We start from the raw sequence: 12,469 nt of genomic DNA, 5'->3' as shown, positions 1-12,469 counted from the left end.
TCTAGGTGCCCACGTGAGACATTTCAGCTGCCTGAGTGGCCTTAGCCATCCCTGGTGCCAGGGGATCCCGCTGTCTGGCTCACTCACTAGCTCCAGCCCACCTGGCCTGCAGGTTGCTCAAAAGCAGCTGAGAGTTCTTGCTCTCTCAGGCTCCAGGGGGGCCTCTGAGAGCATCATACTGGCCAGAGGGTGTGTTTGCATTCAAGAATGAGGTACCTGGAGGCCTTGCTTCCCTTACAATTGCTTCCCTTCTATGGACGATGATATAAGTAGCTTGCAGCCAGATAGTCCCAGGTACAGAATCCAGTTCTGATGTTTATGGCTGAGGAACCTCATGCCAGACTGATTCTCCAGGCTCGGTTTCCTCTCCTGCTTCATTGGGTATTATGGCTTAGATCAAAAATTTCCCTTAAAGCCTCCTGCTTTTAGAGCTTTTCGAAGGTGACTGTATCATGGGGGCCACATAGCTGACTAGCTGTTCAGAGGTGGGGTCTGGTTGGAAGAGGCAGGTCACTATGAGCGTCTATATCCTTCCCTGGCGCCTGCCTTCTCTCTCTGCTTTCTGGGTGCCATAATGTGAGCAGCTTCCCTCCACCCAGGCCCTTCCACCATGTTGCTTCTGTCTGGAGCCAGTTGGCCATGCAAGGATTGAGGCTTCTGAAACTGTGAGCCAAAATAAACATCTTCCCCCTTTAAGATGTGGGTGTTGTGTCTCAGTAATAAGAAAGTGACTAAGACATTGGGTTATCTGTAAGGACTGAGACACTAGGCTTACAGCTCTTAGCCTAGGCCCTGAAATGCCATAGGTAATCAGGGTGAGCAGGACCACAGACCTCACCTTGGGGTCAGTGGGGGGTGAGGGGTGGAAAGACACAGAATGTTCATGTGTGAAGGAGAACAGGGACAGGGGATCTGGTCAGCCACCTATTGCTCAGCCTGGATGGGCGGTGGGAGTACAAGCTCACCTCCCCCTTGGGAGTTGTGACTGCAGTCCGACGTGGGTCAATGTCCTCATTGATGCTGGACAGGAAGTTCTGGGAGATGCGAAGGGCATCCTGTAGCAGCGGGTAGTCTGGGTGGTCCACAGGTGTGTGCTTTAGCAGGTCCTGGGAAGGAAAGATTGGGGGTGCTGAGTGCGGGAGGGTAGTTCAATGAGAAGACAGTGGGGAAGGCTCGATTCTCAAAAATAGAATTCTGAAGGAGGATATGTAGGGACCCACACTCTGATCTGGTCATGCATGTAAAATCTGACCTAAAAATGAGGATCAGAGCAGCCAGGGTGAGGGCAGTGTTCCTCTTTGTTTCTGCTGCAGTCATGACTCTTTCCTCTGGTGGAGATGGCCAGGCAAAGTCACATTTCACAAAGCAGCTTGGAAAGACACCCCTCAATCTGTCCTACAGCTGCTTCCAGGACACACAGACCATGAAGCAGGGGATGGGCAAGCCGGAAGTGCCTCCTAGGGAGGATTTGGCCAACTATCAAGCTTAGTAGCCAAGCTATATTTAGGCCCTGGCCCCGTTGGTATGGTTACCGTGGGCCAGACAGGCGCAGCCAAGGCTCAGGGACCCTCTGTCTGGCTCCTGGGATGCGCTGTTCTCAGTGATTCCAGTGCCCTCCCATCATACTCCTAACCCCTCCCTGGCCATTCAAGGGGCCCGACACTCACGTGTAGAACCAGGGTGCTCCGAGTGACCCGGTCGATGGGCTTGTAAAGCAGAGCTGTTGAGGAAGGCAGGGAAAGAAGGATGATAAAACACAAGGAACAACTCAAGACCAGCTTTATCCTCTAAACCACATTGTTTCCCCCATGTGAACACTCACTTGGAGGAAACTAAAGAAGGTTCTGAGGCCACCTGTACCTCTACTCTCACTCTCATAGCAGGCCATGGAACAGAACAGGCTAGAGCACAGTGCTGGCTACCCAAGTCCTTCCCCATGTCTGCCTCATCTCTCTCCCATCAGATATGACTTCTTCGAGGGCCATCCTCAGGCTTGGCCTGCCTCAGAGCAAGTGTTCTTCTGCATATCACTCCTCCAATCCCACTACACATAGCCACACCCCAAAGCAGTCCAGCACCCTCTGCGCCCCACCCAGGCCTCCAGGATGGGGGAAGATGACATTCCATTTTTCTAGGAAGGGCTGTTCTCTCATGCCTATTGTTCTCATACTCCTTCAGTTAAAGGCCTAGTACCATCAGATGGGAACAGCATGTTTCATTCTAGCCTGCACATTCAGCCTCATCTCTATAAGAAAACATGCTTCTTTCTATATTTCCTTGAACCTCCAGAAAAACAGGACCAGTGGCCAGACCTCCACAAAAAGTCTCTGCTCTCCAGCCCTTGGCAGCCTGACAGGCAGACTTCCCGAAGGAATTCAAGTGGGACCTTGCTGATGGAAACACCAGAGGGGCTAGGAAAATGCAAGTTTAGCTGGACCCCAGGTGCCACACCCTTCCAGACCCAGACACCAAAAGAGGATTGCTGGGATTCAGCAGGGACAGGTGGAGGAAGCAGCTGGCAGCCCAACACTTCCAATAATCCTTCCAGCAGGCAGCTGTGCCCACCCTTCCCAATGTGACAGTTCAGCATTGGCCTTGCACCTGGATTCCCTAGTGTAAGGGGTCATGACCTTTGGACTCCTGCTATAGGAACAGGAACAGGCAGGATGCTAGTTTGAGAAGGAAGACCCTACCTGGGTGTCCCACAGGACCAGGTTAGAACAGATCCCTGAGCTCATGCCCCAGCCAGCCACCAAACCATAGTCCCTGAAGCCCTAGATATAAATACCCTGTGAATTACTAAGTGGACACTTAAGGGGACAATCTGCTGGCTATGGAGATGCAGTCTCAGCAGTGTGCCAAGAGTCTTATCTTCAGTCTTTGCTTGGCTGCCCATTAGAATCACTGGGGGAGCTCTTAAAAGAAACAGATGCCCCCACCTCCTCCATCCTACCCCATCAACTAAACCGAAAACTCTGCAGGGTGAAACCAGAGTAGTAGCATTTTCAAAAAGCTCCTTTGCAGGCTGGGGATTTAGCTCAGTGGCACAGCACCTGCCTTGTAAGTACAAGGTCCTGAGTTTGATCCCCAGTACTGCAAAAAAAAAAAAAAAAGCTCTTTTGCTGATTCTGATGCATAGCAATGCTGAATTGCTTTATGCAAACTATGCAAACACACTTTCTATGACTTATTTCTAGCCCTTTCACATCTAGCAATATCTAGAGACTCTCTCCATGGGACATAGGAGCTCAAATGGGCAGGATCAGGTTTGGGATATCATGGGACAGTGAGCTGTCACCAGCTCATGGGGGGACCATTTTGGAGGCCATTAAAGGCACCGGGCCACCTGTGGTCAGCCCGTCTTCAGGGGGAAATTCACCCCAGGATGACCTCGAAGCACAAGGTCAGCAGGAAGCACAAGGTCAGCAGACACCTGTCAGGGTGGGCCCTTGAGTCCCAGCCCCCGGGAAAGTTGACACTGCACTGTCAGCTCCTCCAGCTCTCTCTCAGGTCCCAGAGGGAAGAGGTTTCTGACTAAGCTCAGAGATCTGCACAAATGGCGGGTTGGATTTCAGAGGGGTTATTAATATGCCTGTAGTCACCTCAAGAGTCCACCTGATGGGGGCTGTGGGATGAGCCCCGCAGCCACAGCCTTGGCAGAATAGGGGGAGGGAAACTGGGAGGAAAAGCAAGGAGAGGAAAGGACAGAGAGAAGCCCTACCAGTTGGACACAAGGGAACCAAGAGAGGGGCACCCCAGAGCTTGAGCTTTCCTGCCCCTGCTTGTCTGCTTCCTCTGCAGATTCAGGGTGAGGAGCCTGCCCTCGGCCCAGGAGCTGCTGCCCCATCCCTGTGCCAGCCCACTGCCTGCTCCCTCTTCACCCACTGCCCCATTCTCCCTAGGCTGTCCTGCCTGGCAAGCCTGCCATCGGATAGCTGCCACACTTGTCTCTCTGCCTCTTCCAGGAAGCCTTCTGTGACCAGTACCTGTGCAAACAATACCTGCAGTGGCCAAAAGTCAGACCACTGCCATGAGTGAGCTGGTTGTTTTCCAGTTTGCTGGGGGTGCACTCTGTGCCCAAGCAAATTGGTAGAGAACCCTGCAGTGTCTGGGCATGACACAGAGCTCTGTGACTGTGGCATTAAGTTAACTGCTCTATGTGCACTATATCCTGTGATTAAAAAGGAAGCAATTGTCACTAGTCCCATTTTACAGATGATGAAACTGAGACACAGGGACATTATGTAACTTGCTCAGTCACAGATCCATAATTTTTGTTCACTCATGCTCCTAACGTTGAACAGACTTCTTCCCCAGGACAGGGCAGCTCCTGTAAAGGGTCAGTGACTTACAGGAGAGTTCTTGGAAAGATTTGCCAGGAATCAGCTGGCCTCTCCGTAAGAGCCAGCTCCTCCCTTCCCCATTCACCACTTTGAAACTGACTTCAAAGATGGTATTGTAGGGACCAAAGAAATCCCAAACTCCAGGCCCTGGGCCTGTTTCACTAAGACTAAGCTTCCTTTTGGGGAGTGTTGACCCCTTTCCTTTTAGGGAAGCAGAGCTAAGACTTAGCCATCTCCTAGGCCAGTCCAAAAACAGCATTTACCCTCTGCTCTCTGCACAAGTCCAGCTCTCCTCTTGGCTCCAGCCTGTGGGAATCAGCCAAGGGGTAGGGGGCCGACAGGGAGGCTTCTGCCCTCCAACTACATTGCCCACAACCACTGCCCCTGAGGTTGCCTCCATCACAAGTGGCCTTTGACACAGGACAGCCCAGCACGGTGAGGGGACAGTGGTCCTACACAGCCTCTCCAGCACAGCAGCCCCTGGGAAAGAGCCCCAGAAGCCTCATCCATCATCTCTCCTCCAGCAAATTACCACCCCCCTCAGTTCAGCATTTGAGGAGGAGCCCCAGGTTACCACGGAGATGGAAAAGCAAAGTGACTGAAAAGGGTACAGACAAAAGGCCTGGTGGGAGGGAAGAGGAAGGTCCTGAAACCAGCCACCTGCCGCTCTGACACACATGGCCCACAGCAGCTGGCGTGGAGGCAACATTTGACCCCCACCCCATGTCCTGCCAAAGGCAGCTTAGATCACCCCTAAGGCACTTCTTGCCTTGGAGCAGACCCCATCAGCTTCTGGACACCTCCCTGCCTAGGCCAGGGTGAGCAACAGCCAGGCTGACAGAACATGTCTATCCCAGGACCAATGACCCGGCTCCCACCCCAGGTAAGGAAGCTGCACAGAGGATGCTCTGGCTCTTTCCACTGAAGGGTGGGTGTGTGACCTTCACAAAGCAGCAGCCTGCCACACCCCCCTCTCGAAAACCCAACCTTCCTGCTCAGTGTGGAGACCTTGGCTGGGAGGTCTCTGGAGGCTGGAAGGAACCTCCTGGGACTAACCCTGTTCCTCCCTACCCTTCCAGGGGCTCCTTGCTCTCCCAGTGGGTCCTGAGAGAAGGAAGCCTGTGCACTGTGCACACAATCCACAGGCTTCTCGGCCTCCTCTCCTCTCCGGAAACAAAGAAACTCCCAACTTCTCCCTCCAGCCCGGGCTGGCTTGCTTCAAACTGCTACCAGCCAGGGCCTCCGCCACTCTCTCCCTGGCCTCAGGGTTACCCTGTCTGCAGACACAGCCCGTCATCCTCTCCAGGAAGTTGCTCAAAGCCTCTCAAGTACATGCAAAGCCACCAGTTCCCCACAGATCCTTTTTTTTGGGGCGGGGGGCACATGGTCCCTTCCAGCCTGGTCCTTCCATTTCAAAGCCAACCTGCCCTGAGCACCTCCCTTCCCGCTGGTTGTAAGGGGAGTGTACACAGGTCCAACCAGTTGTCCAACCTCCCTCCTCCGCTACCCCTAAACCCTGCTAGCCACACTTGAGCCCACTCCAGCCAGCCCCCAGGCGGTTTAAGGCACACCACCTCCCATGGAGGGGTGCCTGGGTTACCATAGGTGCAGTTACAGCAGAAGCGAATGATGAGGAGAATTTCCATGGCAGCCTCTGTCCCTGCGGCAGGGGCGTGCAGCCATCGCTCCCAGCTCCCAGCTTCCTTCAGCAGCCCGGCCACTCGGCCACCTTGCTGGCTGCTGTACAGCCTCTAGAATCAAGCAGCCGCTTTCTTCTGAGTGCTCCTCCAGCAAGGGGGAGGGCGGGAAGCGCATGGAGAGGAAGGAGGAGGGAGGGGAGGGAGGAGGGAGCAGGCGCCTGCTGGCATCCTAAGGAGGAGCACGTTTGTAGCTGGCCCACTGCCTGGACAGGAGAGGCTGGATTCATCGCGTACATGCGCACGCGTACATGCGCGCGCGTACATGCGCGCGCACCCACCCACCCACACACACACACACACACACACATAAACACAAATAGGGAGGACACTGTGTTCACACATCCCATAGTTCACAAAATCAGACAAAGGAAGGTGACTATAATCCAGCCCATTCCCCAAAGTACCTTCCATGGTGACTGATGTGTGGCTGTCCTTGGAGTCCTTGGGCCCCTTCACTTTGAGTTCCTGCCAGAGGGAGGAGAGGAATCACTACCTTGTCTGTCCACCTAGCCACCTCTGCCACTGTGAACATGGCAGGAATACGAGCTCTGAAACCCAGGAGTGCAAATATGAGGAGACAAAGGAAACCCACTTAGTCTGCCTGTCTCACCACCTATATTCCCCAGAGCCTCCTCAGTTCAGCAGCTGGGGTGTGGGCAAGAAAGGGGACTCTGGGTAGCAAGTTTGGACTGGTTTGTAGCAAACACTGCAGTTATAGGACTCCAACCCACACAACTCTGAAGCCTACTCACACAACTCTGCAGTCCTTCCTGAGAGTGAGCACGGGCAGGAACAGGTCCCCACCTTCCTGTGATACCCCCAGCAGCCACTACTCAGGAATTATGCATACATCGACCAGGGTTTGAGTAACAAGCACCAGGTCTGTCAACTGGTCCTTGGGGCATGAGCACGCTTGAGACATGGAGGAAAGGTGTGCACACCTGGGGGGGGGGGAGCAGACCTCGGGCACAGGTGCTGAGCTCCACGGAGCAGTCTATGCTACACCCTCCCCATACAGAAGGGACTCACTCAGCCCCCAGCCCACCTATACTCCCACCTCCTGTCTGTGCTAGACACCAGAGAGACTGCAAGGGAGGCAAAGCTAATACCAAGCATGCTGGAAACAGACTCCAGGGTCAGTTGAACCTCTTCTATGTGCTTTAGAGGGAGAGGTGCCCCAGCTCGAACTCCTAGGAGGAGGAGGACAACTGCAACTGGAGCCGAAATGCAACCCCTAGCTGGCAGGTGGAGTGCTCAGAGCCTGGGAGAGGAGTGTCCACAGAAGACAGAGGGTGAAGTGAGTCCAAGGTCAGGCACCCAGGTGATATTGCCTGCTCTGCCTGGGGGGAGGTGGGGACACCCAGGCAGCAGGAGCTGATTTCCTACTCCTGTCTCCAGCTGTTTCTAGACAGAGGAAACCCCCAGGGACTGAGCTTAGGGTGTGTGTGTGGTGGTGGGGGGAGTCTCTCACTGGTGCTTGGATTCACTGGTGCTGGATTCCCAGCTTTAGGGAATTTTGTTCCACGGCCCCCTCCAGTGCAGCCTAGAGGTATGAAATCACTCCTGATGCAGAGAAGGGCCTAATTGCAGTAATTAAGTGGCAGAGCCAGCAGGAAACAACAGCGTCATCGAGTGAGTCAGGATGAGCAGCCACCTGGCAGAGAGCCATGGGCCCAGCTCTGCCCTCTGGGACAGATGGGCAGTGAGAGGGGCTTACAAATGGGTGCAGGGCCTTCTGCCCCCACAGAAAGAACTAGCAACCAACCCAGGCTAAAGGAAACCCCATACTCTGAATTTTCTCTGGGCTGTATTGACCCTGGGCACTCAGGCAGCCATGGCAAGGCCACGCTGGACATAGATCAAGGGAGTCCAATTTGTTCCCAGGGAGAGCTGGAGGCCATGAGGGGAAGAACCATTCTCTAGCCTCATGACCCCGCCCCTCAGTCTGTCCTGCAGGCAGAGGTTGACTCATCTGATCCAGGAGTTTAGAAAAAGAAAGCAAGGTGGAGCCTCTTCTCTCTGCACCTTGAGTTAGAGGGACAAGCTCTGGCCCTTCTGCGGGGAGGGCTCTCTGGCTTCCCATTCTTGCCAAGATCCAATAGATGTTACTTCCAGAGAAGCAGTGTCTAGCAAGTCCCATGTGGCTACTGATCCAAACCCACATGTTCCAACCCAGCTTTTTCTAATTATCAAGCTGACATTTTCACTTCTATCTGCCCAGATCCTATGTGGCCTCTCAGCTGACTCCAAACTTGGGCATAACCAGGTCCCCCAACAGATTCAGGAAACTATCCTGTGTCTCACCAACTTTTCTGGCATCAGAGCTGCCTTGGGGAGAGCAAAGGGCCAAGGGAGTCTTTTTAAGAGAGGACCTCCAAAAATGCAGAAGTATCCCCACCTCCTCAGAAATAGAGGTTCCCAGGCCGGGGGATTAGCTCAGTGGTTCCGCCGCCTGCCTCGCAAGTGCGAGGACCTGAGTTCGAGCCCTGGTACCAATAAATAAATAAACAAAAATAAAGAAATAGAGGTTCCCTTCCCCTTCCCTTGGAGCTCAGGGCTTCCTACAAGGTCAGTGGCACAAGGGTGCCACCGGGGTCATTTTGGATGAAGAGTGGGCTGGGCTGTGTTCTTGAACCATCTGAGAACACCACCCTCTCTCTTCTTGCCACTTCTGGGATAGAAGTGCCATTGGCAGATGATGCCATACCTGTGTCCTGCATGTGGGCAAGGCTTAGCTGCACTGGCAAGAACAACCATATCCCTGGTCAGAGGGACTAGGGCTTCTTCTCCCCTTATGTGGCCCTTGCTGTTTCACTGTTTGTGAGACTGCAGAGTCTTAGACTTGGCAAGGATCTTAAAAGACAAACTAGTCCAGGGTTACTTAAATCTTCCCGGTTGTAAAAATTACCCAGGAGCTTGTTAGAATAGAGACTCCTGGGTCCTACCTCAACCCTTCTGAATCAGAAGTTCCAAGAAGAGTTCATGGAAATCTGTATTTTATTTGTTTTTTGAGACAGGATCTTGGTATGTAGTTCAGGCTGGCTCTGAGCTCACTATGTAGTCCAGGCTGGCCTTAAACTCACTGCAATCCTCCTGCCTCAGCTTCCCAAGTGCTGGGATCACAGGTGCGTGCCACCACACCCAGCTGAAATCTGTATTTTAAACAATAATCTTATCAAGCAAGTTTGAGTAAACAAGTGCAAGCAGCTCTTTCTATAGAAGAAAGGTCAAGAGAAGGGAAATGGCTTGCTCAAGGTCACCAGAGCATGGGAAAATATTGCTTTCTTTTCTTATTTTTTTTGGCTTCCTGTTTCTTTCTCTCTAACCTTAAATGGAATTTTTAAAAAATCAAACCAATCAATATTCTTATATTAAGAGGAAAAATGTCAGGTGCAAAAAGCAAATGTCAGGCTATATGTTACCCATCAGGGCAGCAGATTCCCTGACTGCCAAGCAAGGGAGGCGATAGGTAAAAGCTGAAGGGCTGCAAGCCACTCCTGGAGCTCAGGGCTGCTCCAGTAGCTATGCAGGGAGCTGCCTACCTCTGAGATCTTCTGGAATTGGTTGTTGGACTGACTGCATTTCTCAGCTGTCTCCAGAGCGACTTTATAGTTATCCACGAATGCTTTGTACACACCAAGCTGGCTGGCCTGCAGAGAGGAGACAGAGAATGCAGAGAGAGGAAGGTGGGAGTGGGATGGGGAGAGGATTAATGAATGGATGAAAGCTTAACCAGAGCTCCTGGAGCTCCCTTAGCACTCAGAACCTCTAACTCAGCTCCAAAGGGCTCGCTGGGAATGAGGGGAAAGGCAGGGATGAGCATATTATGGTATCCCTTTGAACTTGACAGTTTCCATGGAAACTGGTTCAGCCAATAAGGTTAACAAGTGGAGTATTTGGGGGGAGGAGAGCAGGGCAGGCTTTATTGGCACGTCAGAAATTCACACATCACATTTGGCTTTCTTTACCATCATGAAGGTCTCACAGAGTTTGAAGCCCCTTAATGTCTCACACCTCTTTCACACCATGAAATTACAGCAAGGGGAGTCAGAGAAGTGGGATTGGCGTGTGTAGCCTGCTCATTGCCCCATTCTTCATGCTGAGTGTAGGACACAGCACTTGAAGGGGCCCTTGGGTACCTGTCCCTGCCTCCTTAGCCTGCAAAGAGCCAGAGCCCCTGCCTCACTACACTCCTGCATGTTACCTGGAAACTAACACAGCTCTCCCTGACTTGTGACCACCAAGAGCCTCACTTCCTCTAGGAGGCAGGGCAGATCCCATCACCCTTTTCTGCAAAAGGGAAACCAGCTGGGTGTGGGGGTACCAGCCTATAATCCCAACACTCGAGAGGTTGAGGCAGGAGGATCGCCACAAGTTTGAGGCCAGCTTGGGCTACATAGTGAGGTCAAGGTCAGCCTGAACTATATAGTCAGACCCTGACTCAAAAAAAATGTTTTTTTCCAAAAAGGGAAACCAAATCTCACTAATGTTTCAAATATTTATATAGCAAAAAAAAAAATTTATGACAAACCTCCTCTGGGCTGTATGTACATATTTCCTCCTAAGGGATCAAAGGGTGGAAATTCAAATTAAAGCTATAATGAAATACTATTTCATACCCATTAGAAGTGTCAAAACTTAAAAGTCTGATGATATCAAAGGTTGGCAATGGGGGATTTAGCTCAGTGGTGCCGCCACCTGCCTTGCAAGCACAAGGTCCTGAGTTTGATCCCTGGTACCAAAAAAAAAAAAACCAGGGTGGCAAGAATGTGGGGGAAATATGAACTTTTCAAGCCTGCTTGTAGGTTTAAGTACAATTATTTGGAGAGTAACTTGTCAATAATAAGGCCGACCATAGGCACACCCTAAGACTGTTGCTTGGCAAATCCATTTCTAATACAAACCACAGTGCTCCACTGTCAACACCATAGCCAAGAGCTATGTGTGGCTACTGAACACCTGCAATATGGCCAGTGCAAAATGAAAGGTTCCATATGTAAAAGAGGATGTAATTAAATTACATTGTTAGTTTTAAAAATTGATTACATGCAATGATAGATAAAATATAAAGTTAATTTCATTTTTTTTTCCCCTGTGGCATGGCCTTGTTATGTTGCCCAGGGTGAATTCAAACTCCTAGGCTCAAGTGACCCTCCTGCTTACACACTTCCCAAGTAGGTGGGAATACAGGTGTGCACCACACACCTGGCTTCACCAGCGGTCTTTTTTCTTTTTTGGTACTGGGGATTGAACTTGTGTCCTTGCGCTTGCAAGGCAGGCAGCAGAACCACAGAGCTAAATCCCCGGCCTCACCAGTGTTTTTTGTTTTGTGGTACTACTGGGGATCAAACCCAAGGCCTTGGACATATTAGGGAAGTGTTCTACTACTAAGGTACATTCTTAGCTCTATTTTCACTTTTTAAAAATGTGGTTACTAGGGCCAAGGATGTAGCTCAGTGGTGTCACACCTGCCTGGCAAGCACACGTCCTGAGTTCGATCCCCAGTACCAAGAAAAAAAAAAAAAGAAATGTGGTTACTGGAACTAGGGGTATACATGAGTGGTTAAGGACTTGCTTAGCACACTTGCAGCCCTGGGTTTGATCCCTAGCACCATCAAAGGGGAGGGGGTGCTAGAACATTTAAAATTATTCATGTAGCTTATGACTTCTATTGGATACCATTGCTCTCGAAAAACCTACATATGTATGTGCCCAATAACATATAAGGAAGGGTTCTCATTGCCTCCCTCTTCTTTGTGGTGGAAGGGCTAGAAACCAATGCTCATAAATACAAGAACCCAGACATACTACAGTTAAGATAAATAAACTAGAGTTATGTGTAGCAACACCAACATATTTCAAAGCAAACACGGATTGAACTGCAAAATGTGACATACATAAACATATGCACATTTTTAAAATTCATGCAATGTCATAAAAAGAGATATGTAGTAAAAATACAATCTGCAGTGTATAAGGCTACCCACTAAATTCATACCAGTAGCCATTTCAAGAGAAAAAGGTAGGGCCGGGGATTTAGCTCAGTGGATTTGCCGCCTACTGCGAAAGCGCAAGGACCGGAGTTCAATCCCTTGTTCCAAAAAAAAAAAAACCCAAAAAAAAAAGAGAGAAAAGGGGAAGGGAGGAGGAGACGGAGGAGACTTCCCTTTCATCTGAAATACTTTTTATTTTGTTATTTTTTGCAGTACTGGGAACTGAACCAGGGTCTCGTGCATGTTAGGCAAGTACTCTACCACTGAGCTTTCTCCCCAGCCCTTTGTTTTTTCTAAATTTTATTTTGAGACAGGGTCTCACTAAGTTGCCTGTGCTGGGCTTCTGCTTGTGATTCTCCTACCTCCGACTCCCACTATGCTGGGATTACAGGCATGTGCCAACACACTTGGCTGTAATATATTTTTTTGGTAC

At 50.9% G+C, this 12,469-nt stretch overlaps 1 protein-coding gene across 5 annotated transcripts in view; it reads right to left on the bottom strand.

Moving 5' to 3' along the window:
- Positions 1-12,469, bottom strand: part of Abr (ABR activator of RhoGEF and GTPase) — a 198,377-nt gene that overhangs the window by 49,121 nt on the left and 136,787 nt on the right. For 4 of the 5 annotated variants that reach the window (XM_004857092.4, XM_004857096.4, XM_004857094.4 and 1 more), the window contains 4 exons: positions 9,586-9,693; positions 6,448-6,508; positions 1,668-1,720; positions 966-1,106 (listed from right to left, as the gene is read on the bottom strand). In XM_004857092.4, the coding sequence (XP_004857149.1) occupies positions 966-1,106; positions 1,668-1,720; positions 6,448-6,508; positions 9,586-9,693 (363 nt within the window). Of the gene's footprint in view, positions 1-965; positions 1,107-1,667; positions 1,721-5,943; positions 6,127-6,447; positions 6,509-9,585; positions 9,694-12,469 lie in introns of those variants that run through there. The other variant, XM_013076779.3, reaches the window with a different exon arrangement.

Source organism: Heterocephalus glaber, unplaced genomic scaffold (genome assembly GCF_053883595.1).
Source record: "Heterocephalus glaber isolate CG9 unplaced genomic scaffold, H.glaber_assembly_v1.0 deba00001564, whole genome shotgun sequence".
NCBI classification, from domain to species: domain Eukaryota; kingdom Metazoa; phylum Chordata; class Mammalia; order Rodentia; family Bathyergidae; genus Heterocephalus; species Heterocephalus glaber.
This window is presented reverse-complemented; position numbering and strand designations above follow the sequence as displayed.